The sequence below is a fragment of the Lissotriton vulgaris genome, chromosome 1_2 (assembly GCF_964263255.1).
Source record: "Lissotriton vulgaris chromosome 1_2, aLisVul1.2, whole genome shotgun sequence".
NCBI classification, from domain to species: Eukaryota; Metazoa; Chordata; class Amphibia; order Caudata; family Salamandridae; genus Lissotriton; species Lissotriton vulgaris.
In genome coordinates, this window is record NC_141686.1 from 29,388,942 (window position 1) to 29,415,597 (window position 26,656).

The 26,656-nt window shown below is 46.6% G+C and overlaps 1 protein-coding gene across 1 annotated transcript in view; it reads left to right on the forward strand.

The window, feature by feature from the left end:
• Positions 1–26,656, forward strand: part of TTC38 (tetratricopeptide repeat domain 38) — a 693,598-nt gene that overhangs the window by 222,745 nt on the left and 444,197 nt on the right. The window contains exon 6 of the mRNA XM_086952761.1: positions 17,869–17,944. Coding sequence (XP_086808887.1) covers positions 17,869–17,944 — 76 coding nt within the window. The remainder of the gene's footprint in view (positions 1–17,868; positions 17,945–26,656) is intronic.

Sequence of the window (26,656 nt, forward strand, 5' to 3'; positions counted from 1 at the left end):
AAATTGGAACTATCACCCAGAACACTCTGCGGTTGAACCTGTAGTCGAGGTATTGAAACCGCATTCGTCATCACACAAAGTGCGAAGAGACCTGTAAAAATTTCAGCGGTTACGATGTTTGATGGGATTGTTTGGGATAAAATACCTTTTGAAATATTTGGACGGACAGAAACATTACAAATACCTTATGTTTTTACATTGACACTTCAAATTGTTATCACTCCTGGCACCATCTCTTTTGATTGGTCCATACATACCGTAAAGTCTATGCTCAATCAATCAATCACGGAATTATAAGTGCACTACTCACCCTTGAGGGTCTCAAGGCGCTGAGGATGAGGGGGTCAGCAGCTCCGTTCAGTCGAAGAGCCAGGTCTTGAGCATCTTCCTGAAGATGTTCAGGGAAGCGGAGCGTCTGATGTTGATCGGGAGCTCGTTCCAGGTCTTCTCCTGTTCTGGCTCTGTGGATGCGAGGAATTTTAGCAAGAGCGAGGTGGATCAGAGGTTTCTTTTGGGTACGTGGAAGGAGATTCTCTCGTTGAGGTATTGTGGTCCGGTGTTGTGGAGGCATATGTAGGCGTGGGTGAGTATCTTGAAAGTGACTCTCTTCTCAACAGGGAGCCAGTGTGGGTCCGTAGGTGTTGGGTGATGTGTTTGTGTCGAGGGATGCTGAGGACAAGTCTGGTTGCTGTGTTCTGTTTGGTCTGAAGCTTGCAGCGTAGTGCCTTGTTGATCCCAGTATAGAGGGCGTTTCCGTAATTCAGTCTGCTGGTTATGAGTGTGTGAGTGACGGTCTTACTTGACTCGGGGGGTGTTGAAACAGCTGGAGGTGATGGTGTTGACCTATCAGTTCATGGAGATAGAGGAGTCTAGTACGATGCTGAGGTTTTGGGCATGGTCCGTGAGGGTTGGGTGGTTGCCCAGGGCGGTGGGCCACCAGGTGGTGTTCCATGCAGTGGAGGAGGGTCCGAGGACTTCTGTCTTCTCTGAGTTGAGATTCAGACAGCTGTGCTCATCCAGGATGCAACACCCTGCATACGTTCCTGGAAGTTGAGTCTGGTGGTGGTGGGCCCTTGGTGAGGGAAGGTATGAGCTGGGTGTCGTTAGCTTAGGATACTATTTTGAGACCGTGCTGTCTGATGTTGGGGGCGAGGGGGACCATGTAGATGTTGAAGAGAGAGGGACTGAGCGATGATCCCTGGGGTATTCCCCAGTTGATTTCCGTGGGTTCAGAGAGGAAGGGAGGCAGTATGATTCTTTAAGATCTGCCAGTGAAGTAGGAGTGGATCCAGACAAGGGTGGTTTCTTGTATGCTGGCGTTGTGGAGTCTGGCCTCGAGTGTGCAGTGGGAGACGGTGTCAAACGCTGCTCAGAGGTCGAGTAGGATCAGGGCCGCAGTGTGTCCTTGGACGAGAAGGGTGCAGATGTCGTCTGTGGCGGCGAGTAGGGCTGTCTCGGTGCTGTGGTTGCTGCAGAATCAGGATAGGGATGGGTCGAGGATGGAGTTTTCTTTGATGAACCTTGTTAGTGGTGTGCTGACGGTCTTTTCAGTGACTTTTGCCATGAGGGGAAGGATGGAGATGGGCTGGTAGTTCTTGAGGTTTGTGGGGTCTGCTGAGGTCTTTTTGAGCAGCCGTCTGACTTTTGTGTGTTTCCAGTCATCGGGAAAGGTGCTGGCCTTGAAGATGGCGTTGATGGTGCGTCGTAATCCTGGCTCTGTGATAGCTCTGTGGTAGATGTGCAGCGTGCAGGAGTATTAGGGCCCCCCCCCCGAGTGTATGCCTTTATTGGTCGACATGGTCTCTTCGGTCATGACCAGTGTCCAGGAGGAGATGGTTGGCTGGCTGGCATTGCTGGAGAAGGGGATGTTTGCGGGGTAAGCTTTCTGGTCGTTAAAGTTGTCGCACAGGCTCTTGATTTCCAGATGGAAGGAGGATCCAAGTTTGTTGCAGAGGTCCTGGGAAGGGGTGATGTTCGTGGTTTCGCTGCAGGGCTTGGCGAGTTCCTGGATGACGCTGAAGAGTTCCTTGGAGTGGTTGGAGTTGGCAAGGATTTTGTTTAGAATGAAGGTCCTTTTGGTGGTTCTGATGCGTTGGTGCTATTCCGTCATGGCGTTTTTGTAGGAGGTGCAGTCTTCTGCAGTTTTGCTGTTTCTCCAGTTCATCTCTGGGCGTCTGCAGGTGCGTCTGGCTTCTTTGAGGTCAGTGGTGAACCAGGTGGCCTTCCTGGGGCACTTTGTCGGGTTGCTTAGGGGTACGAACTCAACTGGGCAGTTGGAAATCCATTTGTGTAATTCCCTGGCTACGAGATTGGCGTTGGTCCCGATCTTGGGTGTCCTGGTTTTGGGGGGAGTTGAGCTGCTCCTCAGTGACTTTGCTCTGATTCCTTTACGGGGGCGCGGTGCTGATTTGGGCAGCTTGGTTTGTCGACGTGGAAGTGTACACAGTAGTGGTCCGTCCATGGGGTTGCGTGGTGCAGGTGAAGTTGATGTTGTTTCCTTCTGCAAAGATAGGGTCGAGAATGCTTCCTGCCTTGTGGGCAGGCTTGGTGACGAGCTGTTTCAGTCTGATGTTGGCGAGATTGTCCAGGAGGGTGGTGGAGTTTAGGTCGATGGAGCTACCTGGTTTAGCTATAATTTAGATGGGCCGTGGACTCCCTCCTTAGTCGTCACCTACCCAGTCGGCCTTTAGACAGTTTTCATTTCGTCTCTCCCTGTTGTCTCTTCCCCTATCCTCCCTTTCTCACCTTCCCTGTACCCTCCCTTCTACGCTCTATTTATTTTGTCATCCATGTTCCTTGACTTGTTTCTTATTGAGACCTAGCTATTTGGCCAAAAGCCCGATGGAGATACCCGATAGCTATAGAGGAGATAGGTTTTGAGACTTCCCCCCTCGACCGTCTCCTACCCAGCCAGTCTTTGGGCAGACTTTCCTTCGTCTTTCTGCCGTATCTCCCTCCCATCCTGTTTTTCTGCGAACCTCTTCCCTCGACACCTGAGACTGAACTTCTTTGTCTGATGCCCGATGGAGCTACCTTGTTTAGCTATAGGGGAGACAGACCGTGAATTCCCTCCTTGGTTGTCATCTACCCAGTCGGTCTTTAGACAGACTTCCTCTCGTCTCTATGGCTGTCTCTTCTTTTATCCTCACTTTCTCACCTCACCTACCCCCCACTTCTTTTCTCTCTCCTTTCTCTCCTCTCCTAATGTATTGCTGACTGTTCATTGTAAGGTATAATTGTTGATTTTTTTCAGTTATACTGTTAAACCACATTGTTGCACTTCCTTTTGTCCCTCCTGCTGTCTCCTCCCGCATCCTCCCTCTTTTTATGTCTCTCCTTCTCCCTTCTCTCAATGTATTGAGACTGAACCTTTTTTTGTCTGATGCTTGATGGAGCTACCTGGTTTAGCTATAGGTGCGATTGGCCGTGGATTCTCTCCTTGGTCTTCACCTTACCCTGTCGGTCCTTGGACAGATCTCTTTTCGTCTCTCCGTATTGTCTCTTCCCCTATCCTCCCTTTCACACCTCCCCTGCCCCCTTCACTACCCTTTTCTCTCCATTCTCCCCTCTCCTAATTGTATTGCCTATTTTTGGGGGATTTATTGTGTAATTGTTGATCTTTTTCTGTCGCATTGTTGATTCTCATGTAAAGCGCTCTGATACCTTCGGGTCTAGCCAGCGCTATATAAAACTCTTTCAATAAATAAAGGTGATGGTGTTGGCGAACAAAGTGCAGGGGCCGGGAGGTCTATAGGCAAGGGTGCCGCAAAGTGTGGTACTAGGGCTTCTCTGGATATTGAAGTGAAGCTGTTCGGCCGTGGAGACAATGTTGCTCGAGGTAAAGAGTTAGAGGGAACTTTTGTGTGGGATGGTGAGTCCTCCTGGGTAGTTGGTGTGGTCCTTCCTCTGGATCTTGTATCAGTGAGGGATGGCGATGGCGATATCAAGGGGTGGAGGAGGCATTGTTTCAGGTTTCTGTGAAGAAGGTGATATCTGGAGAGAGGGTGTAGAGGAGGTCTCAGATCTCTATGGTGTGTCTGTGTAGTGAGTGCATGTTGAGAAGGATTCATCTCCGAGCGTCTGCGGTGTTGGCAGCGTTGGCGGTGGTGAAGGTCTGGTGGCAGTGGCGGCAGGAGAACTGGCTGTGAGTGGTGTTTGGCGCAGACAGCTGCCAATTGTTGTTTCTTCCAGGGTTGAGTGCGAGGAAGGCAGCTGAGTTGTGACAGCGGATGGTCAGAGATCTAGGGTCCCTGGCGCTGGTCGCGGTTGGGTTGCAGACCGGCACATTCGGGCATGCCTTTGGCGATCCATGGACATGGCCGCCATTAAATAGGGGAGGGGGAAGGGAGGCACAGCTGGGAGGTGGGAGCAGGAATTGGCAGGGGAGGGTCCGGCAGTGTACAATAGGGAAAAAGGCACAATCAGTGATACAGTAATGAAAGAGGCAAGAACAAGAATGGCACAATAACAACAATTGTTACAGTAAGGAAAAGGCACAATGAGGAAAAAGGCAAGCAGAGACCGCATAGTAAATCTAAAAACTAGCGCAATCTAGACTGCACCGAGTCTCGAACCACTACCTGTACTAAGCACTGCACAAGGCAGAGGCACAGCAGTGGAGCTACCGAGGGAGTGCGCAGCGGAGCTACCGAGGGAGACAGAAGGTCCCTGGCCGAGGTCAGAGATCATGCTCACTAAGCTAAAACATTATACTGTGTTTGAGAATGAAGATATGTATAGTGAGATGTCTGAATATGATTAAATGTATTTCTTTCAACCTTATTCGCCCCACTTCTTACACAGAGTTAGTACTCCACATGCAGTCTTTAATCATACACAATGGGAATATTGCCCTACATCACCTGTGGGCAGTTCAAAAACATACGCCAAGACGTTTGCAGATTTTTCTTGCAACAACCCCATAGACCTAGTGTGTTATTATTACAAACACGTTCCTTCCCCAGCAAAGAAAAATATGTTAACGGAACCCTTCTTTTATTTCTCAGTTGCCTTTGCAAGGGTTTAGCATTTGGAAAGACAATAATGACTTAAAATCTGTCCGGAATGAAAGACTGGCAAGTTCAAGGTAATAAGGCTTTGTTTAGAGCATGTCTGATACCAAGACAGATAATATTCCTGAATAAAACTTTGCAGGAAACATCTGTCTGGTCCTTTCCAAGATAAAAGATTTGAACACACCAAATATTCACATGTTTGCACATTTAGATAATTGGCAACATTTTACCAGCCACACAGGAAGAGCTCAACAACATGCTTAAAAAGGGCACATACAATTTTTCACACTCCAGTCCTGAGGGGTGGTTAGTGAGCCAGTAAACGTCAATGGGTGTCATGCACGTTTTCTAAATAGCAAGAAGGGTTTTAGAATAAACAAACCTGACCGGCGTTATGTGCAGATACAACACTCGGGAATAACAACTTATGGCGTGGGAAGTTACACTTTGATTGGCTACAACACTTCACTTTAGATGAACTGAAAACACACTTGTCTCTCCTTTCCAATGACATGGACTTATAGGATTTTTAGTTAGGTCCTAGAAAGCCACATCATAAACGTTTCTTGTATGCAATATACGATGACCTTTGGAAAGCTTCCCAGCAGGAACCTGCTAAACTGATGCATGAAGTTAATAGTTAATTTGGAAAAAAACATTAGAGGTGTAGACAATGGTATGGCCACATTATCCAATAGAATTCATTTTGTGAGTAACATTGTGTCATCATCTCTTGAGATAACACAGAGTGATATGTCCCTCTTACAACATGGATAGAGCCAGCTCTGATCTATTATGTTACTGAGCTGCAATTTGAAAACTCTGCACACTGGTAGTTTGCCATGGTGACATTTGAACATTACCGATTTCTTTTTGCCATATAATTTGCACAAGTAGCAGAAAAATAATGGCTAAGAAAGGCACGTCATACACCATGTTATACATAGATCATTTAGAGAAATTACCATTTACTGTGGCAGAAACGCCATCAGCAGATTGGATGTTACATGGCTTTATAATAATATTTCACCTCATAAGCTGTTTGGAATATTTTCAGACTGGCAGATATGAGGCATTCAGCCAGAGATTTTTGCATGAGTAATGGGCTCTACCTTTCAAGTACAGATGTAGAAATGGGGAATATGTGTTATTTCTCAGTGGTACAGACTGCGAGAACACTTTCAGCCATTTATTAGTTGACACTTCATAAGCCTTGTAATGGGTTCAAGGCGAACGTAGCCTGTGTTCTCAAAGGTTCTTCAGCTGATGTAATTCATCCAACATTTAGATTGCTTTGCTTTGGAAGTTATTTGATGTTGAACGACCAAGGTTGCTGTGGGGTCAAACCAGGAGTTCCCTATGTGGTTACTGTTTCCCAGATTCTGACCTGTTGTGGCAAGGATTTATTTGTATCAATTTTCACAGATAGGGAAGTGACAATTTGGCCTCGAATTGCTATTCCTGCTGTAAACTTTGATGGTTTAAGCTGACTGAAAGCCTTATTGTTTAAGAAAGAAGTTCCATTAACATATGCAAGAGATACATGGGATCTCCAAGTTGCAAGGTCTTCTGCTGAAATATAAACGCTACTAGGCACCAACCTCCCACAACATTTTGGAGAACTTGAGCACAGAGTACTTCATACATCTTAATACCGTTGGAGTAGTATTTTATTTAAAAACAATTGGGTCTGGGTTTATACGTAAGTTCCAGGCTATCTTGTCTTGCATAATTTATACACTCCGTTGTGACCATTGTGTTCGAAGATATGATGCTCGTTCAGTTTCTGATTGTTGCCATTTTGGTTCTATTTTTGCTGCTCTGCAATGGATGTTCCACCTCGCTGCCAAATGAGAATGGCACTTCCACATGTTTCGGTATAGAATGAGACAGTATTTTGGAGCACCCATGCTTGGGAAACTAAATGAGTATTAGTCTGTCCTTTCAACCTATATGGTTGCAATGTGTGCAGCCTGTGTTTTGTTGCAAATAGTGCACCTGCGAGTGTCAAGTCGATTTATGCCTGGTTAAATAACTGGTCCAATCTACTGATTGCTTGATTGCTTTCTTCCTGGATTGTACATTTTGGAATGCTAAAAATTGCTTCCCATCTGGGAGGCATTTCCAGGCAGTTTTCAGGCCCACTGGAAGTCCAATTGATATAGCTGCAGGTTTTGAGCTTCCAGACTGGAAAACGATCATGACTTGAATGCTTTTTGATTAAGTTTTCCTTTTGGGATTTTTCGGAGCAAAATGGTAGTATAGACAACTAAACCTCAATTCATTCAAACTCCGCCGTGAAATGTGCGTACATTTGGATCATCCTTATCTGACCCTTGTTTTGTCTTTAGGAAATCCTCTATTCACTTATTGCCACAACTAAATCCCAACATTTTTATGTACTATAAGGGCAGAAAAGGAATGTGGATGCTGAATTTTCACGAAGCCGACAAAATGAAATGTGAATGTGAATAATGCTCTTGGGCTGCTTGGTAGTAGATGTCAATACGATAAAGACTGTAGGTTTAAATAATTCTATGAAAAGGACCTCCAACCAGCATTCTCATGTTATAAAAACCTGATAAAACCTAATAAAGAATTATTTCTATCTGGAAAACAACATCTTCCCTTACGGAGCATGACTGCTGTGGGTTTTGCATTTAGCAACAAGTCAAAGTAGATATACATAGGCCAAACACCTCAAACTCAAATAAAGAGGTTCCTGATTGCAACAATATTTACAACATATTTATGATAGAGACTCCTAAAATCATCCTCACAATACTAGCCATCCCTTGTGCCTCAAACCACCACCTGTTTGGTCTTGCTCTTTTGGTCATGGTGAAACCATGTTGCCCTTGAGGAGGATTTAGCTGTCTTGAATGGACACCATTTTTGTCAGGGTCGCTAGATCCGTTTGTGTCCCTGCCTTAAGGGCCCTTTTATAGTCTTTGTAACCTGTGCTATTTTGGCTACAGGACATATCCTGGCTGCCTGTGAAGATAATTCAAAATATACAAGAAAGTAAATAAAACCATTCATAGGAAATGATCACTTCCTTTTCCCTTCACAGAGGAATTGTCAGCATTGTTCAGGAATTCTGCTCCTATGTAATGGTTTCAAAATATATTCAACTTTAGAAGTGCACACCCTAATCCCGATTCATTTACTTTAAAAGTACTTTCAGCCAGGCTGATTTTCAAAAGATGCCAAGGGCATTGCATCTTTCAGGCTTGTACCCGAATATGATTGAACTATTCCAGTTACTGGAAATTTAAATCATATCCCAAGTGCTCCCCTTAAGACGCATGTGCTCCTACTGCTCTTTATTGTGATCTCTAACACAGAGCATCTTTATTTACTGTGCTACACTTTCAACATCTCATCAAGTAATAGTAGTGGAATACAGAAGAGACTTGGACGGGACTGGGCCTAGACTTGTCATGACAGATGATTAGTGGTTTTCTTCCAGCACTCGAGTGAATAATATGTCCTTAAATAGCAAATACAAATTATGTCTCTTCATATTCCTGTTTAGAATGCACTATTCACAAAATGACTAAAACCAATTTTTAATATGTTGACACTTTCTGTAAAGGACGTATCAACCCCTTGGAGGAACTTAATGCATCTTGCTTGACAGTACCCAGATGCGCAAGTGCACTGAGTGTGATCATCTTTGCAGAACTCATGACAATATCAGAATGTGGCCTCTATCCCTCATCTCTGTTGCGTTTCTGTAATGATATTCCAATCTCTAAGACATGGCGATGACACTGCTGCTTCCGAGGAGTAGTGCCACCATGTGGCGGGTTGCCTCCAGTTGGTTAGTGTCTGGGTACTGTACCTTGTGTATGACATGACTGAGACAGACACAATTGCTTGAGGTCTCTCCTTTGGGTCTCCTGCAGTCAGCTCCAATCATTTTGTTACCTGCAGTATAAGGAGTTACTAGTACTGCCCTTCAGATTGCTTTACACTAGTGGATGATCATCTGCAGATTATTCTTAACCTCAGAGTTGCTCTGTATCCCTGTGCTGCCAGGGATATCACTCCGGGTGGCAGGTACAGACAGCCTTCATGTAAGGAACCTCCTGTCGTGTTTCAGTCTGATGTAACTACAGCAGTCTGCAGGTTCCATCTACATGCAGGATGCTGAGACGGTACACACACCAGGGGGCTGCTGACTCCACATCTAACCCTGTTCTGTTAGTATGTTTATAAACACCAGCAACTTCTGTATTTCTCTGGTAGGGAGTTATATTGATATGCTGTGTACACTACTGTGTGCCACCTCAAGCTGTGGAACAAGCTCCAGCGAGAACATGGTTTAGTCATAGCCAGTGTTGGACTGGACTTTAGGGCAATAAGGCAATGCCTTATGGGCTGGTCCGACAGGTCAGTGTGTGGTCCAGTTTTTTGGTAAGTTGTGGGTCTGTTTATTATATTTTGGGCCAATGCTAACTGTTCATTTCTTCATTGTGCCACAAATATTGCCTGCAGCAAGCGGAAAGAAATGCAGTGTTATGTGGTCACATAGGCCATGAGACAGAACACCACCATTTTACACTCTCATGTTTAAAGTGGACGTCTTTCTTGAATGTTGACAATTGACACATATTTGCTTGTGTGCCCGTATGGGAACATTTTCTCTGTAATGGCTTTGCTTACATTTACATTTCTTTGTAGGCATTTTATCAGAGCCTTGAACATTCTGTGCGAGGACTAAGTTCACTGCTCTAAATGTTGATGTATGTTGTCCACTCGGCGACAGTTCTGCAAGGATAGAATCAATAATGACTGCCTGATTGGGGCTTCGGCATGGTAACATGAGTGAAGTTTATTATATAAATGACATCACTCCTTTTTGGAACATTTTGCTGACATTGTTGAGGTAGCCCATGCCGGAATTCCAGCCCAGCTGAATTCTGTTTGTTAGAAATGGTGTGTCTAGTTGGGCTTCGGTATGCACCCTGTCCAAGTAGGCACCCTCATTCTCGTCAGGGTAAGTAAGTTACACATATAGGATAACCCCTGCTCACTCCCTTGGTAGCTTGGCATGAGTATTCAGGTTTATCTCGAAAGTAATCTGTAATACACACCACCCCACCCCACACACACCCACCTTAACCATACACACACACCCACCTCAACCACACACTCCAAACCAGTGCACACAAATAGCCAATATTTATCTCCGACAAAACAATAAAAATGTAACATACACAAGTATAGATAAGAATTTTGCAAGAATAAACTTAGAAATACAGTTCCTTGATATCAGTTTATTGCGCCATCCAGGGCTATTGTGGCGGCGTGAATAACACAAATCCAAGAGTTCAATTATATGGCATTGGACAGACTAGCAAAACAGTACCTTTGGAAGTCAAGAGACCTGGAGGACTTTGAGCTGAAAACCAAAGATTAGGCGTCACCCCATCAATTCCAAAAGTTGGGCAGAAGTCGTTCAGGACTTGGAATCACATGTGCTGTGGATCAAGCTATGTGACGTCGAGTTCTGGAGCGCTGGCATTGGTGGGGCTGAGGCTGTGATGTTGTCTCAGTCGATGGGCTGTGCTATTCATGAGCCGTGACTACAGCTTCAATGCAGGCAGCGTTGGTGATGATTGCGGTCATCGGCAGACAAGGGGCTGCAATATAAGATAGGGAAATGCGTTGTGTTCTTCAAGAGCGGTGCTCTCAGCCAAGGTGCTGGTAGCAGCATCAGAGACAAGGGTGGAGCTGATGGCACTGTTGCAGTGACACCTGCGATGGCAATGTCATCGAGACAATGTGTTTTGCTTCTCCCAAGCTGTGCTCTCGGCTTCGGTGTAGGCAGCGCCATGGATCAATGTTATCAGTGAGGCCTAGGCTGCGATGTCGTGGTCTGCGTCGTGCTCTTCTCGAGGGGTGACCATGGCATCGGTGCAGGCAGCGGCGTCTGGGACTGCGTCAGATTAGCTTTTTTGGAGGTTACAGCCTAACCACTCAGTTCCAAGGGCCCTGGACTGGTTTTGGCTCCCCTAGGGAACGCAGGACTCACAACAGAAAAGTACCAGCACTTGTAACAATGCGTGGATGACGTCCTTGATATCCCGGAGACATCCAACTGGAGGCAAGCTCATCTCAAGCCCTTAGAGAAACTTGGAAAGCAAGATGTAGAGAGCAAAGTCAAGTTTTTTCACTGCCCAAGACAGTAGCAGCAAGCAGTGGACCAACACAGCAAAGCAAATAGCAAAGTGGTGGCCCCTTCTGACAGCAAAACAGCTCTTCTTTCTGGCAGAATGTTCTCAATCCAGAAGTTTTCCGATTTGAGAGTGTCAGAGGTCCGATATTTATGCCACTTTCTGCCTTTGAATTAGGCAAACTTCAAAGGAAAGACCCTACCTTTCCCTGACTTGGCTACAGACACACTACAGAGGGGTGGAGACAGCTTTTTGTGAGGATCAGCACAGCCCTATTCGGGTATCAGTGAAAACTCCTCTCACCACTCTAGCTCAGGAAGGCCCATCAGCCTGCTGATGGCCCATCAGGTTATGCAAGGTACACCTCTCCATTTGTGTGACTGTCTAGAGTGAATGCACAAGCACATCAGCCTTGACCCTGTGCCTCATGGGAACAGTCCAGCCCGAACTACCAAGCCATGGAGTGCAAAAAAACGATGGATTTAGGCCCAGATCTTTGTACTGGGGTGAATGTAAGACATTGTTCTGCATTCTGTCCATCAACTGTGTTTTTTGCAATTTTCACCCCGCGTGGGCTGGGTATACTCAGACGTGAGTCCCAGGCTCTCCACATCACTGGAGTCAAGCTATCCAGGCTGAAGAAGGCTGATAGCCAGAAACCAGTCCTTGGATGCTTGATCCCGGTCTAGGAAAGACATGGCTTGGTAGTTCGGGCTGGACTGTTCCCATGAGGCACAGGGTCAAGGCTGATTTGCATATAGCCATTGTCTGACCTAGGGTGGTGTGGAGTGCAAAAAAACGATGGATTTAGGCCCAGATCTTTGTACTGGGGTGAATGTAAGACATTGTTCTGCATTCTGTCCATCAACTGTGTTTTTTGCAATTTTCACCCTGAGTGGGCTGGGTATGCTCAGACGTGAGTCCCAGGCTCTCCACATCACTGGAGTCAAGCTATCCAAACTGAAGAAGGCTTGGTAGTTTGGTCTGCCCTGTTCCCATGATGCACTGGGCCAGGGACAGACTAATTTTCATATAGCCAGGTTCTGAGCTGGGATGGTGCAGTGAGCTAAATAACGGTGATGAATCAAGCCCTGATCTATGGACTGGGTCAGAGTGGTCTGCTTAATTCAGACACTCTGTTCATCACCACCCCCTTTTCTGAATCGTTTTTGGCCACTATAGATGTGGCAGGGTATACTCAGACATGAGTCCCTTGCTCACTGCACCATCCGGATTCAAGCAAGCCGGGCCGACGACGGCTGAAATGCCAGAAACCGGTCCCCAGTAGCTTGTCTCCTTTCTGGTGAAGAATTGGCTTGGTAATTTGGTCTGCCCTGTTCCTATGATGCACTGGGCCAGGGGCAGACTAATTTGCATATAGCCAGGTTCTGAGCTGGGATGGTGCAGTGAGCTAAATAACGGTGATGAATCAAGCCCTGATCTATGGACTGGGTCAGAGTGGTCTGCTTAATTCAGACACTCTGTTCATCACCACCCCCTTTTCTGAATCGTTTTTGGCCACTATAGATGTGGCAGGGTATACTCAGACATGAGTCCCTTGCTCACTGCACCATCAGGATTCAAGCAAGCCGGGCCGACGACGGCTGAAATGCCAGAAACCGGTCCCCGGTAGCTTGTCTCCTTTCTGGTGAAGAATTGGCTTGGTAGTTTGGTCTGCCCTGTTCCCATGATGCACTGGGCCAGGGACAGACTCATTTGCATATAGCCAGGTTCTGAGCTGGGATGGTGCAGTGAGCTAAATAACGGTGATGGATCAAGACCTGATCTTTGGACTGGGTAAGAGTGGTCTGCTTAATTCAGACACTCTGTTCATCACCACCCCCTTTTCTGAATCGAAGAAGGCTGATAGCCAGAAACCGGTCCTTGGATGCTTGGTTCCGGTCTAGGAAAGACATGGCTTGGTAGTTCGGGCTACTCTGTTCCCATGAGGCACAGGGTCAAGGCTGATTTGCATATAGCGATTGTCTGACCTAGGGTGATGTGGAGTGCAAAAAAATGATGGATTTAGGCCCAGATCTTTGTACTGGGGTGAATGTAAGACATTGTTCTGCATTCTGTCCATCAACTGTGTTTTTTGCAATTTTCACCCTGAGTGGGCTGGGTATGCTCAGACGTGAGTCCCAGGCTCTCCACATCACTGGAGTCAAGCTATCCAAACTGAAGAAGGCTTGGTAGTTTGGTCTGCCCTGTTCCCATGATGCACTGGGCCAGGGACAGACTAATTTTCATATAGCCAGGTTCTGAGCTGGGATGGTGTAGTGAGCTAAATAACGGTGATGGATCAAGCCCTGATCTTTGGACTGGGTAAGAGTGGTCTGCTTAATTCAGACACTCTGTTCATCACCACCCCTTTTCTGAATCCTTTTTGGCCACTATAGGTGTGGCAGGGTATACTCAGACATGAGTCCCTTGCTCACTGCACCATCAGGATTCAAGCAAGCCGGGCCGACGACGGCTGAAATGCCAGAAACCGGTCCCCAGTAGCTTGTCTCCTTTCTGGTGAAGAATTGGCTTGGTAATTTGGTCTGCCCTGTTCCTATGATGCACTGGGCCAGGGGCAGACTAATTTGCATATAGCCAGGTTCTGAGCTGGGATGGTGCAGTGAGCTAAATAACGGTGATGAATCAAGCCCTGATCTATGGACTGGGTCAGAGTGGTCTGCTTAATTCAGACACTCTGTTCATCACCACCCCCTTTTCTGAATCGTTTTTGGCCACTATAGATGTGGCAGGGTATACTCAGACATGAGTCCCTTGCTCACTGCACCATCAGGATTCAAGCAAGCCGGGCCGACGACGGCTGAAATGCCAGAAACCGGTCCCCGGTAGCTTGTCTCCTTTCTGGTGAAGAATTGGCTTGGTAGTTTGGTCTGCCCTGTTCCCATGATGCACTGGGCCAGGGACAGACTAATTTGCATATAGCCAGGTTCTGAGCTGGGATGGTGCAGTGAGCTAAATAACGGTGATGGATCAAGACCTGATCTTTGGACTGGGTAAGAGTGGTCTGCTTAATTCAGACACTCTGTTCATCACCACCCCCTTTTCTGAATCGAAGAAGGCTGATAGCCAGAAACCGGTCCTTGGATGCTTGGTTCCGGTCTAGGAAAGACATGGCTTGGTAGTTCGGGCTACTCTGTTCCCATGAGGCACAGGGTCAAGGCTGATTTGCATATAGCGATTGTCTGACCTAGGGTGATGTGGAGTGCAAAAAAATGATGGATTTAGGCCCAGATCTTTGTACTGGGGTGAATGTAAGACATTGTTCTGCATTCTGTCCATCAACTGTGTTTTTTGCAGACTACAAATGCATCCGCTGCAGGAATGTCTAGCAACACAGTGGAATCAGGCTCAAGGTCAGATTACAGATCTGGTGTTGGTAGACGACCGCACACATCGCTCTCTGAAGTGGTGGAACACAACAAACATTTCCAAGGGGCGGTCGTTCCTAGAACCGATTCCACAAATGATACTAACAGCGGATGCATCGCTCGCCGGATGGGGAGCGCATATGGACAAGTATACAGTGCAGGGAAGATGGGAGTGTACAGCAAAAAAGACTGCACATCAATTACCTAGAACTACTAGCAGTGTTTCTAGCATTAAAAGCTTTTCAAATGCAGATTCTCAACAAAGCAGTCCTGATCAGAACAGACAACATGACAGCGATGTATTATATTCAAAAACAGGGGGGGGGGGACACGCTCTCTACAACTATCCAGACTAGCGCAGGACATTTGGAGATGGCCCATTCCTCAAAAGATCTATCTGTTAGCAGAACACCTACCAGGAGTTCAAAATAAGATAGCAGACATCTTAAGCAGAGAGTCAGAACAAATACACGAATGGGAACTGCACAACCAAATATTGCAGCCATTCTTCCAAAGATGAGGACAACCAGAGATAGATCTATTTGCCACTCATCAGTGCATCCAGGTACCCACACCACCTGTCACAGGGCAATGCGTTATGGATAAATTGGTCCAACAAATTTGCATACGCTTTTCCCCCTCTCCCACTAATTCCATTAGTGGTTCGAAAACTGCAACAACATTCAATGACAATGATACTAGTAGCACCCACGTGGGCAGGACAGCCGTGGTTCACCACGCTACTGCAACTCTCACAGGTGCCACATCAAAAGTTAGAAATATTACCCATGCTCCTTACACAGAACCATGGAGAAATAATGCACCCAGATCCCAAACAATTGAACCTAGCGATCTGGCTCCTGAGGTCATAGAATTTGGATACTTAAATTTACCTCCAAACTGTATGGAAATCATTAAGCAAGCAAGACGTCTAGGCTCTAAAATACAACTGGGGGGGGAGCTTTCTAGGCTCTGAACATGTAGGTGCCCTCTGGAGCCCTCTGGCTCTAGAAAACAACGGTAGGCATGGGAGCCCTCTGGCTCCTTACAGAAACAGTGCCCCTATGGTGGAGCCTCCGGGGGGCCCTGAACACACCAAGGCCCCTGGGAGCCTCGTGGGCTCTAAGGAAATGCCCCTAACCTGGGGGAGCCGCCCACTGCCAACCGGGGCCGCTCTGACCCTACTGAGAATCAAAAGAAAGCCAGCACCACTGGGGGGGGGGGCGGACACCGGCAATGTGCCCCGTCACCCGACACCCCCCTCTTCACACAGGGCCCCACTCACCGGCTCTCTCGGGGGTCACGGGGCAGCTCCTCTCTCGCCGGGTGCCATTGGGGGGATCTCTGTCTCCGGGCGGCGGTAGCGCTCAGCGGGGCTCTCTCTCCTCCTGGAAGCCCCGCCTTCCCCATGCGCCCGCTTTGCCAGGTCTTCACCCGGTCCCCCATCTCGGGACCGGGACTTGATGTGGAGCCTAAAGGCTCCGGGACAATTTACTCTCCGGGGCTCCCTCCTGGTCATGGGAGCCCCGCAACATTCTGCGGTTTGTTCTGGCGGTCACGGGGCTCTCCTCAGCTCACGGGAGCCCCAGGCGGCCATCACTCGGCCAGCCTTTCTTCTTCTGGCCGGCGGCGGTGTCTCTGTCTTCGGTGCGGGGCTCTCCCAGCCTCACAGGAGTCCCGCGCTCACTTCCGGTGGCACTTCTCCTGCTTCCGTTAGCGAGCCCCGCCCCCAGTCAGGCGGGCCGCGGACGCGGCGGGCATTTTGTTTAACGCGGCCCGGCCGTGGCGGTGTTTTTCTTGGGGGAAAGAGGTGTAGGCACCCTTGTAATTAAAAAGTAAATAGCGTGGTGAGTACCCGCTTGGGGGCACATCAAAACGGGGTAGGCTTCCGTAATAAATAATTAAATAAACAGGGTGGCACCCGTAGGCAATATTAGCCAAGGGCATAATGCAGGGTGGCACCTGCAGATAAATAGGACACGGAGCGGGGAGAAAACGCAATCGCGGCTCACGGGCCGGCGGCGGTGATCCGGGCACAAGCCTCCCCCAGTCTTCTCATGGCCACGAACGGGGGAGAGCAGCCAATTAACCCCATGCTTCCTGCAGACACCAGTGGAGGGAATTAGAAGACAGGCGGCACAGTGCTCCCATGCTGCAAAAGGATGCTTTTTAAAGTGAGGCAGCCCTCCCAGGGCTAAAGTAAATAAAGTCCAAGGTTTCTAGGGCAAAGCAAAGGCCCCCAATCGTCCTCAGACAAGGCAGAAGGTCCCAGAAAGAAGTCCTCCAGGCATCCACGGGCTGGGCAGGGCCCAGGGAGGCAAGCCTTCCCCTGGGCCCCAGCAGCAGCACGCCCCTTGCAGATTCGAGTTGGGAACAAGAACATTTTACAAGAGGTCACAGCCTCTTGTTAAACACACAATTCCTTTGTCTAAAGGTGCAGGCAAGGGGCGAACCAGATACAACTGGTTCCTGAGCACTTTGTTTTGGTCAGCCACTCTCTCTATTCACAGGCTAGGTCAGGGACATCAAACACACCACAGGGGGTGGAGCCTGCTTTGTGGAGGGAAAGCCCAGCCCTATTCAGGTCCCAGGTGCACTCCTCCCCAGCCATCAACATGCAGATCTCCCATTCACCACCGGGGCAGACCCATCCTGACTCCAGGAGCCTGGCACACCAACCAGCCCCAGCCAATCACAAGCCAGCACATTCACTGCACAGACAGGCCAACTTTTAGAAGTGGCACTTCCACACTAGACACAATAACGCTGCACACATCATCGCGCAGCATTTAAATCACACAAGTCCGCACATACCAAACTCGCATCTGCACTCCCCACGCATCAGGAACTACCAGGGACACGCACATTCCCCATGCATTCCTATGGGAGGGCAGGCCAATCTCACATACGCACTCAGAGAGCGCACGCACTTTACACTGCGCCACAGTGCTAAAGTGCGCAAAGACCAGAAATCTTTATAATTATGTAACACTAAAAGGCAAAAAGTTCAGGGGTGAACCTGCCAGAAGTGACAAGTCCAACACACTGTATTCCAACACGTTTTCACTGGGACTGAATTAAGATTTTTTGAATTTGCAGATGCAGTCACTCCTATTAGAACGGAGATTAGTGGCTACCCACTTTACCGGTCATTGTGTGCTCATAGGCTTATAATTGCCCTGTGCTAAAAACGGTTGTATGCTTAAAGCAATACATTTTAAATTGAATGCTGAATTATAGGAAATGAGTCTCCAACTTGTTTTGCTTGTGTTTCTTTAGTTATGTGAGGGGCATGTACTCTTTTGGGCTTATGGAAACAAACTTTTATGACCAAGCTTACAGGATAGCCACTGAGGTAAGCTGCTGTCATTTACTTTAATGTTTAATGTTTCATATAGTGCAATTTGTGTTATTTTGACAGTGTTTAATCAAATCAAATCCACTTTATTCGATTATTTTGAAATCATAAAAGTATGCTATTCAATCGCATGTTAAAATCAAAAATACAAAAAATATTACAAATTATTTACATAAATGTACAATTCAAATATACATAACACACAGTGTTATCGAGTTGATAACTAATCAATATATCTTATAAATTATGCACAAAAAATCTATGGAACAACAAATTTACAAACAGGATTTTGGCTTCATGTATATACTCACTTAATTGTATAAAAATTATTTCAGTTTATGATGTTACATTGACCTAAGAATTTTGCCCTAATAATCTCATCTTTTTGTTACGAATGGAGGCTACCAAGAAATTTGCCACCCCAAACATAACGGGGAATTCCATTAGTTGTAGGTAAAGTAAAGCAGGTTTTACTTGCACGAAACCCTATTTCTTAGCAGTGGAGTGATACATTTTTTCCTTCCTTCCATATAGTATGGGCAAAAAAACACAAAGTACATTGTGTCCTGGTATGAATAATTGTCACATTTGCAGGGAGCTGCTTCTTCTGGTTTGCTCCACTCCTTGTAATTTCCCAGTAACATGTGCGATTGATTAAATCGGAATTTAGTGAGCAACTATCAGTGAAAAGGTTTGGTAACAATTGTCAGATACGGTTGAATAGACAATGACAATATCGACAAATAATGAGCCCTCACAGTTGGTTTACAAAGTTCTGTTGCTTCACGATCCAATTCCCTAGATTTTAGAAAGTTTGTTTTTACCCAATTGATATGAGCCTTAATTAGACTTTCTGGGTTGGAGTAGATCTCTGGACGTCCCAGATAATTTGATGCTGATTTAATATAGGACAGCCATTGTATTTCTGCCACTTTATCGAGAGCCATACAGTCCTTGATGATCTCATGATTCAAGGTAAGATTTGGGTTCAACCATGTTCTTATCCATTGCATGATGGGGGCCATATTCAATAGATCTGAGATGTATCCCAACCCAAGCTCCAGATGTACTGCATAACTAGCTGTTGATTGGGGGAGACCTAAAAGGGCTCGCAGGAATTTATTTTCTTCTCTCTGGATGAGTTATGTCCTTAACCCCTTCCATGCTCATGACGAGCTGAGCTCGTCATGAGGCACAGTGGAGCTGTGCTGATGACGAGCTGAGCTCGTCATGAAAAATGGGGAATCTCAAGTAACAGCACAGGAGGGAAAAATTCACAGCAGCGATGTGGTTAAAAACCCATATTGCGGCCCCATACCTAGCAATGGCCACACTTTTTGCTTTATAAATAGACAGGATTGCTTCCCCCGGTTTGCCACCCAGTCTCTTTGCAAAGCCTAAAATAGCGGCCGCTGATCTTCTTACGCCAGCTACTTTATTCAGTACTTGGGGTGCCCATGAACCTACATCGTCAAACACAACCCCTATATAGGTGAAGACTTTAACCTTAGTTATTATAGAGCCATTACAGGAGACTGTTTTGAAGTACTTTCTTCTGTTCCCTAGGGACATAACATGGGATTTTTCTTTGTTGATAACTAGGTCCAATTTTTTCATAAACTCCCCGAACGAGTCAAGGAGCCGTTGTAAGACGTTTGGTTTTCTAGCCAATAACACTGTATCGTCCGCGTATAGGAGTACAGGGATGGACGTTCCTCCCATACGCGGAATATCAGAGGTTACAGTTACCAGGGCATCTTCCAGGGAGTTTATGTAAAGTGTGAACAGCATTGGGGCCAATATACAGCCTTAACGCACCCCTCTACCTGATTTAAACTCAGCAGTACATTTTCCCTCTTGCGTCATTCTAATCGATGCAGAAAGCTCTCTGTGTAGTTCAGCTAAAAAAATTCACCAAAGCCTGATCTAATCCCAACTCCAGGGTCATCTTCCACAGCTTTGACCTATTAACTAGGTCAAAAGCTGTGGATAAGTGCATGAATGCCAGAAAAATTGAACCTTTGGACGCTACCGTGTGTTTATTGATTATAAGATGTAGGTTTAGGCACTGGTCTTCTGTACCTCTTCCCCCTCTATAGCCATATTGGGCGTCACATAAAGTGGCTTTATCTGTGGCCCAAGCAGTTATCCTGGCCAGAATTACTTTCCCCAATATTTTGATTGATGATTCAATCAGGGAAATCGGTTGGTAGCATCTTGGGTCCCCCCTTTGGCCCTTTTTAAAAACTGGTATTATAATGAAGCGGGACCAGGTGTTAGGGAGAGTGGCCGGAATAGAACTTGCTGCTAAATTGAAAACATTAGTAAGTATTATTGACCAGAGGTCAGGGTTGGCCTTATATATATCAGGAGGTACCCCGTCGGGGCCCGGTGCTTTCTGTACTGATGTTTCAGCTATTGCTTTCTGTACTTCCTTTATGGAAAAACTCGGTAGGGGCCCCACTAGCTCTCTAGAATATGTTACATAAGTATCAAGTTCTAAGTCACTTCCATAGATGTTCTCAAAATGATTTAACCATTCCCTTTCTGTGATGTTAACTTCTAATGGTGCGTTTTCTACCCCATTAAAGAAAGTAGAATTAACGATGGTCCAGAATTTAGAGCTATTCCTCAGGGTGGCTTTATCATATAACGAATCCCATGCCTCTTTCTTTATTTCATTTGTACGTATTTGTAAAGTAGTTTTATATTTTTTCCTTAAGGAGGAGACCTCAGACTTGTCTCTGGGCTTCTTATTAAGAGCCTGCAAGAGCTCACTATGAACTTTAGTGCCATTATGGTCAAACCATGTATGCACCGGTTTTGTTTTCTGTTGTCGCTTCATTGTAAGTTCAATTGAAACCTGTTGACAGGTTACCTCGAAAGATGGTACAACTTCCCCCCCCAAATCTAAGTGGGTCACTGCAGGTGTTAAGTTCATTCCCGACCTTAGATCTAATTGTATTAAAGAACTCTTCTGGTATGATTTTATTCCAATTTAATCTCCTCCCCCGATCCTTAGTTACAACCTCAGTTACCACTTTAGGGGTCTCTGTTTTATTAAAACAAAGTGATTTATTATCCAGTTCCAGCACCACTGGGTTATGGTCACTGAACATGGATTGGATAGCATAATAAAATATAACTGAACATAACAATCCGGGAGATAAAAACATATAGTCTATGATAGTTTCACTTTCCCTTGCACTATATGTGGGTACCCGGTCCTTTATGTCAGCGAACTCGGGTTCGAACAGGTCTACATCTGTGAGTAGATCCTCCAGAGCAGCCCCCTTTGCATTATGTTTGAAATGCTGGTAAGCTGAATAAGCCGGGTAATCTAAATCCTTATACTGGCAGTTTAAATCGCATAAATGAATATTAAAATCGCCCATTGGGATAACATAAAAAAAAGTGGTTTGAACTTCTTTATATGAGGATAAGAATTTTGCTAGTGATTGGAGATGCTCATTTGGATATTCTCCCTGTGTTGCATTATAGAAGTTAATATATACAACTTTGTTATTGTTTGGCATTAAAACTTCTATAGCTAAGAAGTTAGGTGAGGTAGTATTAAGCTCAAATCAAATCAAATCAAATCAATTATCTTTATTTAGATATAACACATATATCTTTAAAAGAAGGTTACAAAATTCACATTGTGTATCAATAAATAAGATTAAAAAATCTTGAAGAATAAAAACATGGTCAGTTAACAGTCATTATAAAAACGGAAATTGTCTTCTCTTAAGCCTCTTTAAATAAAAATAGAGTAGCTTGAAGCATGGTGTATAGGGAAAAAAGTCGTCTCTTCCTCCCTTTTATATTATACTCGGCATCAATGGTGTCCTACTTTTAGGAAGCAGCCGACATTCCTGAGGTTACTGGTCATTTTATTTTAACCCCCCTAAGAGTTGGAAAGTGGGAGGGGCACTTAAGCAGGGCCTCTTTTGATTGAAATTACGGTATGCTTGCAGAATGAAGTTTATGAGTCTTATGTTTAGGGATGTGTTTTCCGGATTTAAAGCTACCATGATAGCTTGCCTGAAAGTCCTGGCACCCAGCCTATTCCATTCTGGTTTTAGTCTCCGCCTGCGTTCTGAATTAAAAGCTGGGCAGAGGCAGATCACATGCGACATAGTTTCAGCTGTTTTGCCACACCCTCTACAAGTTAAATCTTCAGCGGTGCGTCGCCAGGAGGGTAAATCTTTCAGGAATCGCCAGTCGCCCATTCTAATGGCGATAAGGCTGCGTTTTAGGTGGAGTGAATATGTACAGGCCAGATAGGATGCGGGGGCTAGCCGTCTATAAGAGTTTACAAGAGCCCAGGCGTGACTGCGTTTCAAAAAGAGTGCTTTATCGATGATACTTGATCTCATTCTCACACCCTTTTTGATCCCTATTTTGAATGCTGTCTGACTAGGATTCAGGGCCCACAAATCACTTGCTGACATTTGCTGAATGGCGTCTTTAAAGAGACGGCCGTATGTTCCACCTGGATTTTTCTGGGTTATTTCTTCCCAGACTAGGGATTCTAATGTATTGGGGTCCGCTTGTCTTAGTTTGTGACAGAGATTAAGATATGCCCCGATGTTGGAGGCATCGTAGTTTATCAGTCCCATCTCCAGTCTTATCTGTGCAGCAGATGCGGATTTTGGCAGCTGGAGAACCTTTTTATAAATTTTGGTTGTGTGCTGGTTCAAGGCTGTATTCATTTTCCCCCCAAATAACTCTATGCCATACGATAGAGTAGGGACAATTTTTGCTCTCATCACCTCCAAAAGAGGCGATAGGGTTGGGCCTGAGAGATTTTTTGCAAGCTTGCCTAGTGATACCGCAAGGGTTATTGCTTTGACTGCGATCTCGTTACGCTGCTTTCTAAAATTGTATTTAGAATCCAGGTGGACGCCTAGATATTTATATGACTGGCCTGTTACGAGGCTTATGTTGTTGAATGACCAACCACCACCTGTGTGTCGTTTCTTACCAAAAGGAACGAATTGCGTTTTTTTTTAAGTTGACCTCTAATTGGTTAATAGTCGTATAGTCATGCAGTTTATCAAGGAGCCTTTGTAGGCCAACCCTGGTGAGGCTAAAAAGGACAAGGTCATCGGCGTACGTATTAAGCTCCTTCACTATACCTTTTATATTAACCGATATTAAAAGCATCAGTCCTCCTTTGTCTCTTCCTGATCTAGTTGTACGGGCAGCTACAGAGTATGAGGTAAACCCATTCACCCAAAATTGCACTCCCTATCCCACGTTTCTTGGAGTGCCACTATATCATACTGCTTCAGGAAATCAATCCATGCCTTATCATCCCTTTTAGAACGTAGGCCTGCGATATTCCAGCTCATCAATTTTACAGAAAGCTCCCTTCTTTCCTGATTTACTAGGGTGCATATGGACCAGTTTGGTGAGCATTCTTGTGTCAGTCGATCAATATCACCTAAGTGAGATAAGGGTGTAAATCTTTTTGACAATGCAATTCCCCCATTAATCACAGTAGTACTAGGATTATGAGCTTTTGAGAGTAATCCAGATTTTTGGGTGGCCCAGCTATTTAGGTGTACCGGCTGTCTTACTGGGTTTCTTACTGTAGCTTTACCCCCTTTCTCCCCTATACTCCTCCTATGTCACTCTGGCCAGGGATAAAAGAACCCTAGTGATAGTGCTCGTATCTCTCCCTCCTGTGTGAACATTTCCGTTGCATCCCAGAATAACCGAGATGCCTCGTAGGGTCTAGTAAAGTTCACTATGAGGCAGTCTCCATTGAGATTTTTATTTGTGTTACCTACCCACCCCACACGTCTCCCCATGTTTATACTAGCAGAAAGATTTTTACCCCCCCCCCCGTGCAGTTTTCGTCACACCAAACCTTGATATTTCTTAACAGGGTTTCCTGGGATTCTTGCTCTCCAGGTTTCAAGGGGGGTACATTTACTAGAATAGCTACATACGGTGTAGCCTCTGGGGGTAGATGAATAGTGTGTTTGTTACAAACCCCTATTCTTGCTATGCTCCCTCTCTGCTGTAGAGATATCTTGGTGAGATGGGGAGCTATTGGGGACAATAGCCCTCCCCTGCGCCACAGGGCCCTTGGCATGGCCTGTAGGGGTTATCCCGCTATGTAGCATCGGTGAAGAGGGTGGATTCAGACGAATTGATGGTATAAGTTCATCTGATATCCCCTTTGGTTGGGTTTGCTGAACTCCGGGTTTAATGGCCAGGTTAACATTAGACAGTGGGGAGAATGGTCTTTTGAGGCTATGAATGTGTTTATACGTTCACAATCTTTCAGGATTTCTGCTACACAATCTTTTAACGTTTCAATAATGTCACTAGAGATCTGGGTCAATATTGTTTCCAGTTTTTCTGTGAGTATGCTCTCAACCATGTCTCTCATAGAGGTTTCAAAATGTCTAGATGCGGGATGTCCTCTTTTCTGGTGGAGTGGGGTAGGCATTTTATGCTTTTTTGTCTGCCTCTTAACATGTTTCATAGCTGCTTTTGTAGCCTCCCCAGAAGGGCTAATAACAGTAGGGGTGTTAGCGACCACTTCATCCTCGGGGCTTGAGGTATTTGGAGGGGGGTAAGCTGTCATTCATTTTGTTAATGTAAATCACGGGCTCCAGTGGAATAGTCTGCCTTTCAATTAAAGGTGAACCTGATGTCTCTGTGGTAGAGATTCCAAGTCCCAACTCTCGTTCAGTGGTTGCGTTTTCTTTATTTAGTATGCCCACAGCAGAAGTAAGATACAACAAAATGTTTGTAGAATTAGTGGAATTGCGTGGAACTTTAGATTTAACACCGCCTCCATTAGCAGAAGTTTGTAATTTGCGCTTACCCATGTTAGACGATGTTTCTTAGGGGGGTGGCCGTCCCGTCCCTTGTAGTCCACAGACGGCCCGCCCTCTGCCCGAGCTCAGCCCGGCGACGCCCACGCGCGTCCCGCGACAGAGGGAGTTCCGGTGCTTTAAGCGCCTCCGGGCGTGGAAATGGCCGTGGGTGGGCGGGGCGTTGTCCGTGGTGCGTCCTGGGGGCTGTGGTCCCCCCCTCGGCGGCCGCGGTGATGACGAATGCGGCGGCGGGGGAGACCAGGAGGCACAGCCCAGAGCCCGGAACAGCAGCGCCAATGGTGGGATGTTGTTGTCATTAGCAGGTAGGGTGCTTTGTAGTTGGCCCAAAAATGAGTGTTTACGGAGCTCCCACTCCTACGAGGGAGCTCCGGTGCTTTAAGCGCCTCCGGGCGCGGAAATGGCCGTGGGTGGGCTGGGCGATGTCCGTGGTGCGTCGTGGGGGCTGTGGCCCCCCCCCCCCCTTGGCGGCTGCGGTGATGACAAATGCGGCGGCGGGGGAGACCAGGAGGCACAGCCCAGAACCCAGAACGCAGCGCCAATGGTGGGATGTTGATGTCAGCAGCAGGTAGGCTCCTTTGTAGTTGGCCCGAAAATGAGTGTTTACGGAGCTCCCACTCCTACGAGGGAGCTCCGGTGCTTTAAGCGCCTCCGGGCGCGGAAATGGCTGTGGGTGGGCGGGGCGATGTCCGTGGTGCGTCCGGGGGCTGTGCCCCCCGAATCCCCCCCCCACTTGGCGGACGCGGTGATGACGAATGCGGCGGCGGGGGAGACCAGGAGGCACAGCCCAGAACCCAGCGGCAATGCTGGGATGTTGATGTCAGCAGCAGGTAGTCTCCTTTGTAGTTGGCCCGAAAAGGAGTGTTTACGGAGCTCCCACTCCTACGAGGGAGCTCCGGTGCTTTAAGCGCCCCCGGGCGCGGAAATGGCCGTGGGTGGGCGGGGCGATGTCCGTGGTGCGTCCTGGGGGCTGTGGTCCCCCCCCCCCCCCCCCCCCCCCCCCTCGGCGGCTGCGGTGATGACGAATGCGGCGGCGGGGGAGACCAGGAGGCACAGCCCAGAGCCCGGAACAGCAGCGCCAATGGTGGGATGTTGTTGTCAGCAGCAGGTAGGGTCCTTTGTAGTTGGCCCGAAAATGAGTGTTTACGGAGCTCCTTAATCAAATTAACAGATAATCAATTTGTTGCTGTTTAACCCCTGTCATGATAGCATTAAGTCCTGGAAGTCCTGTTAGTTATTTCAGTAAGTGTTTTTAATCCGAAGGTATGTTTTGAAGGCTAAGCGTTGTATCATGACAAGCCTGTTATGTAAATATTCTTTGACTAAGACCGGCGTTTAATCTGCAATAGCTTCTAAGAAGCTTTGTGTAAAACACATTTCACTCCAGTTGTGGTTTATGAACTCATAACCCTTTAAATTCTCTGACTTCAGATATCAATTTTCTCTTTATTAGTAAAGGGTTAAAAGCCCAGTATTCTATCCAGCATCAAATTATTGTTTTCTGTTTGGCATTGTAAATGTCCTATCCGTCCTCTAAAGAATAATCCACTAGTTTTTAGGTCTCGCCTGCCAATGCCCTTGCGCATTGCTGGCGAGAATTATAGTAAGTGGAAAAGAAAAGCCTTCCAAAATGGCTTCGGATCGCATATAGTTCATGTGATCTATGCACGTGCATGGCAGCCACATAACACACCACCATTTGTCTGTGCCTCGCATCAGACTTCAAAGGCTGCAGCGCCCCTGCGTGCAAATCGTGCACCACCATTTGTCTGTGCCTCGGCATCAGACTTCAAAGGCTGCCACTCTCAGGCCCACACCCCCGCCACAGCAATGCCGAGAGCTTGTTCTGCTC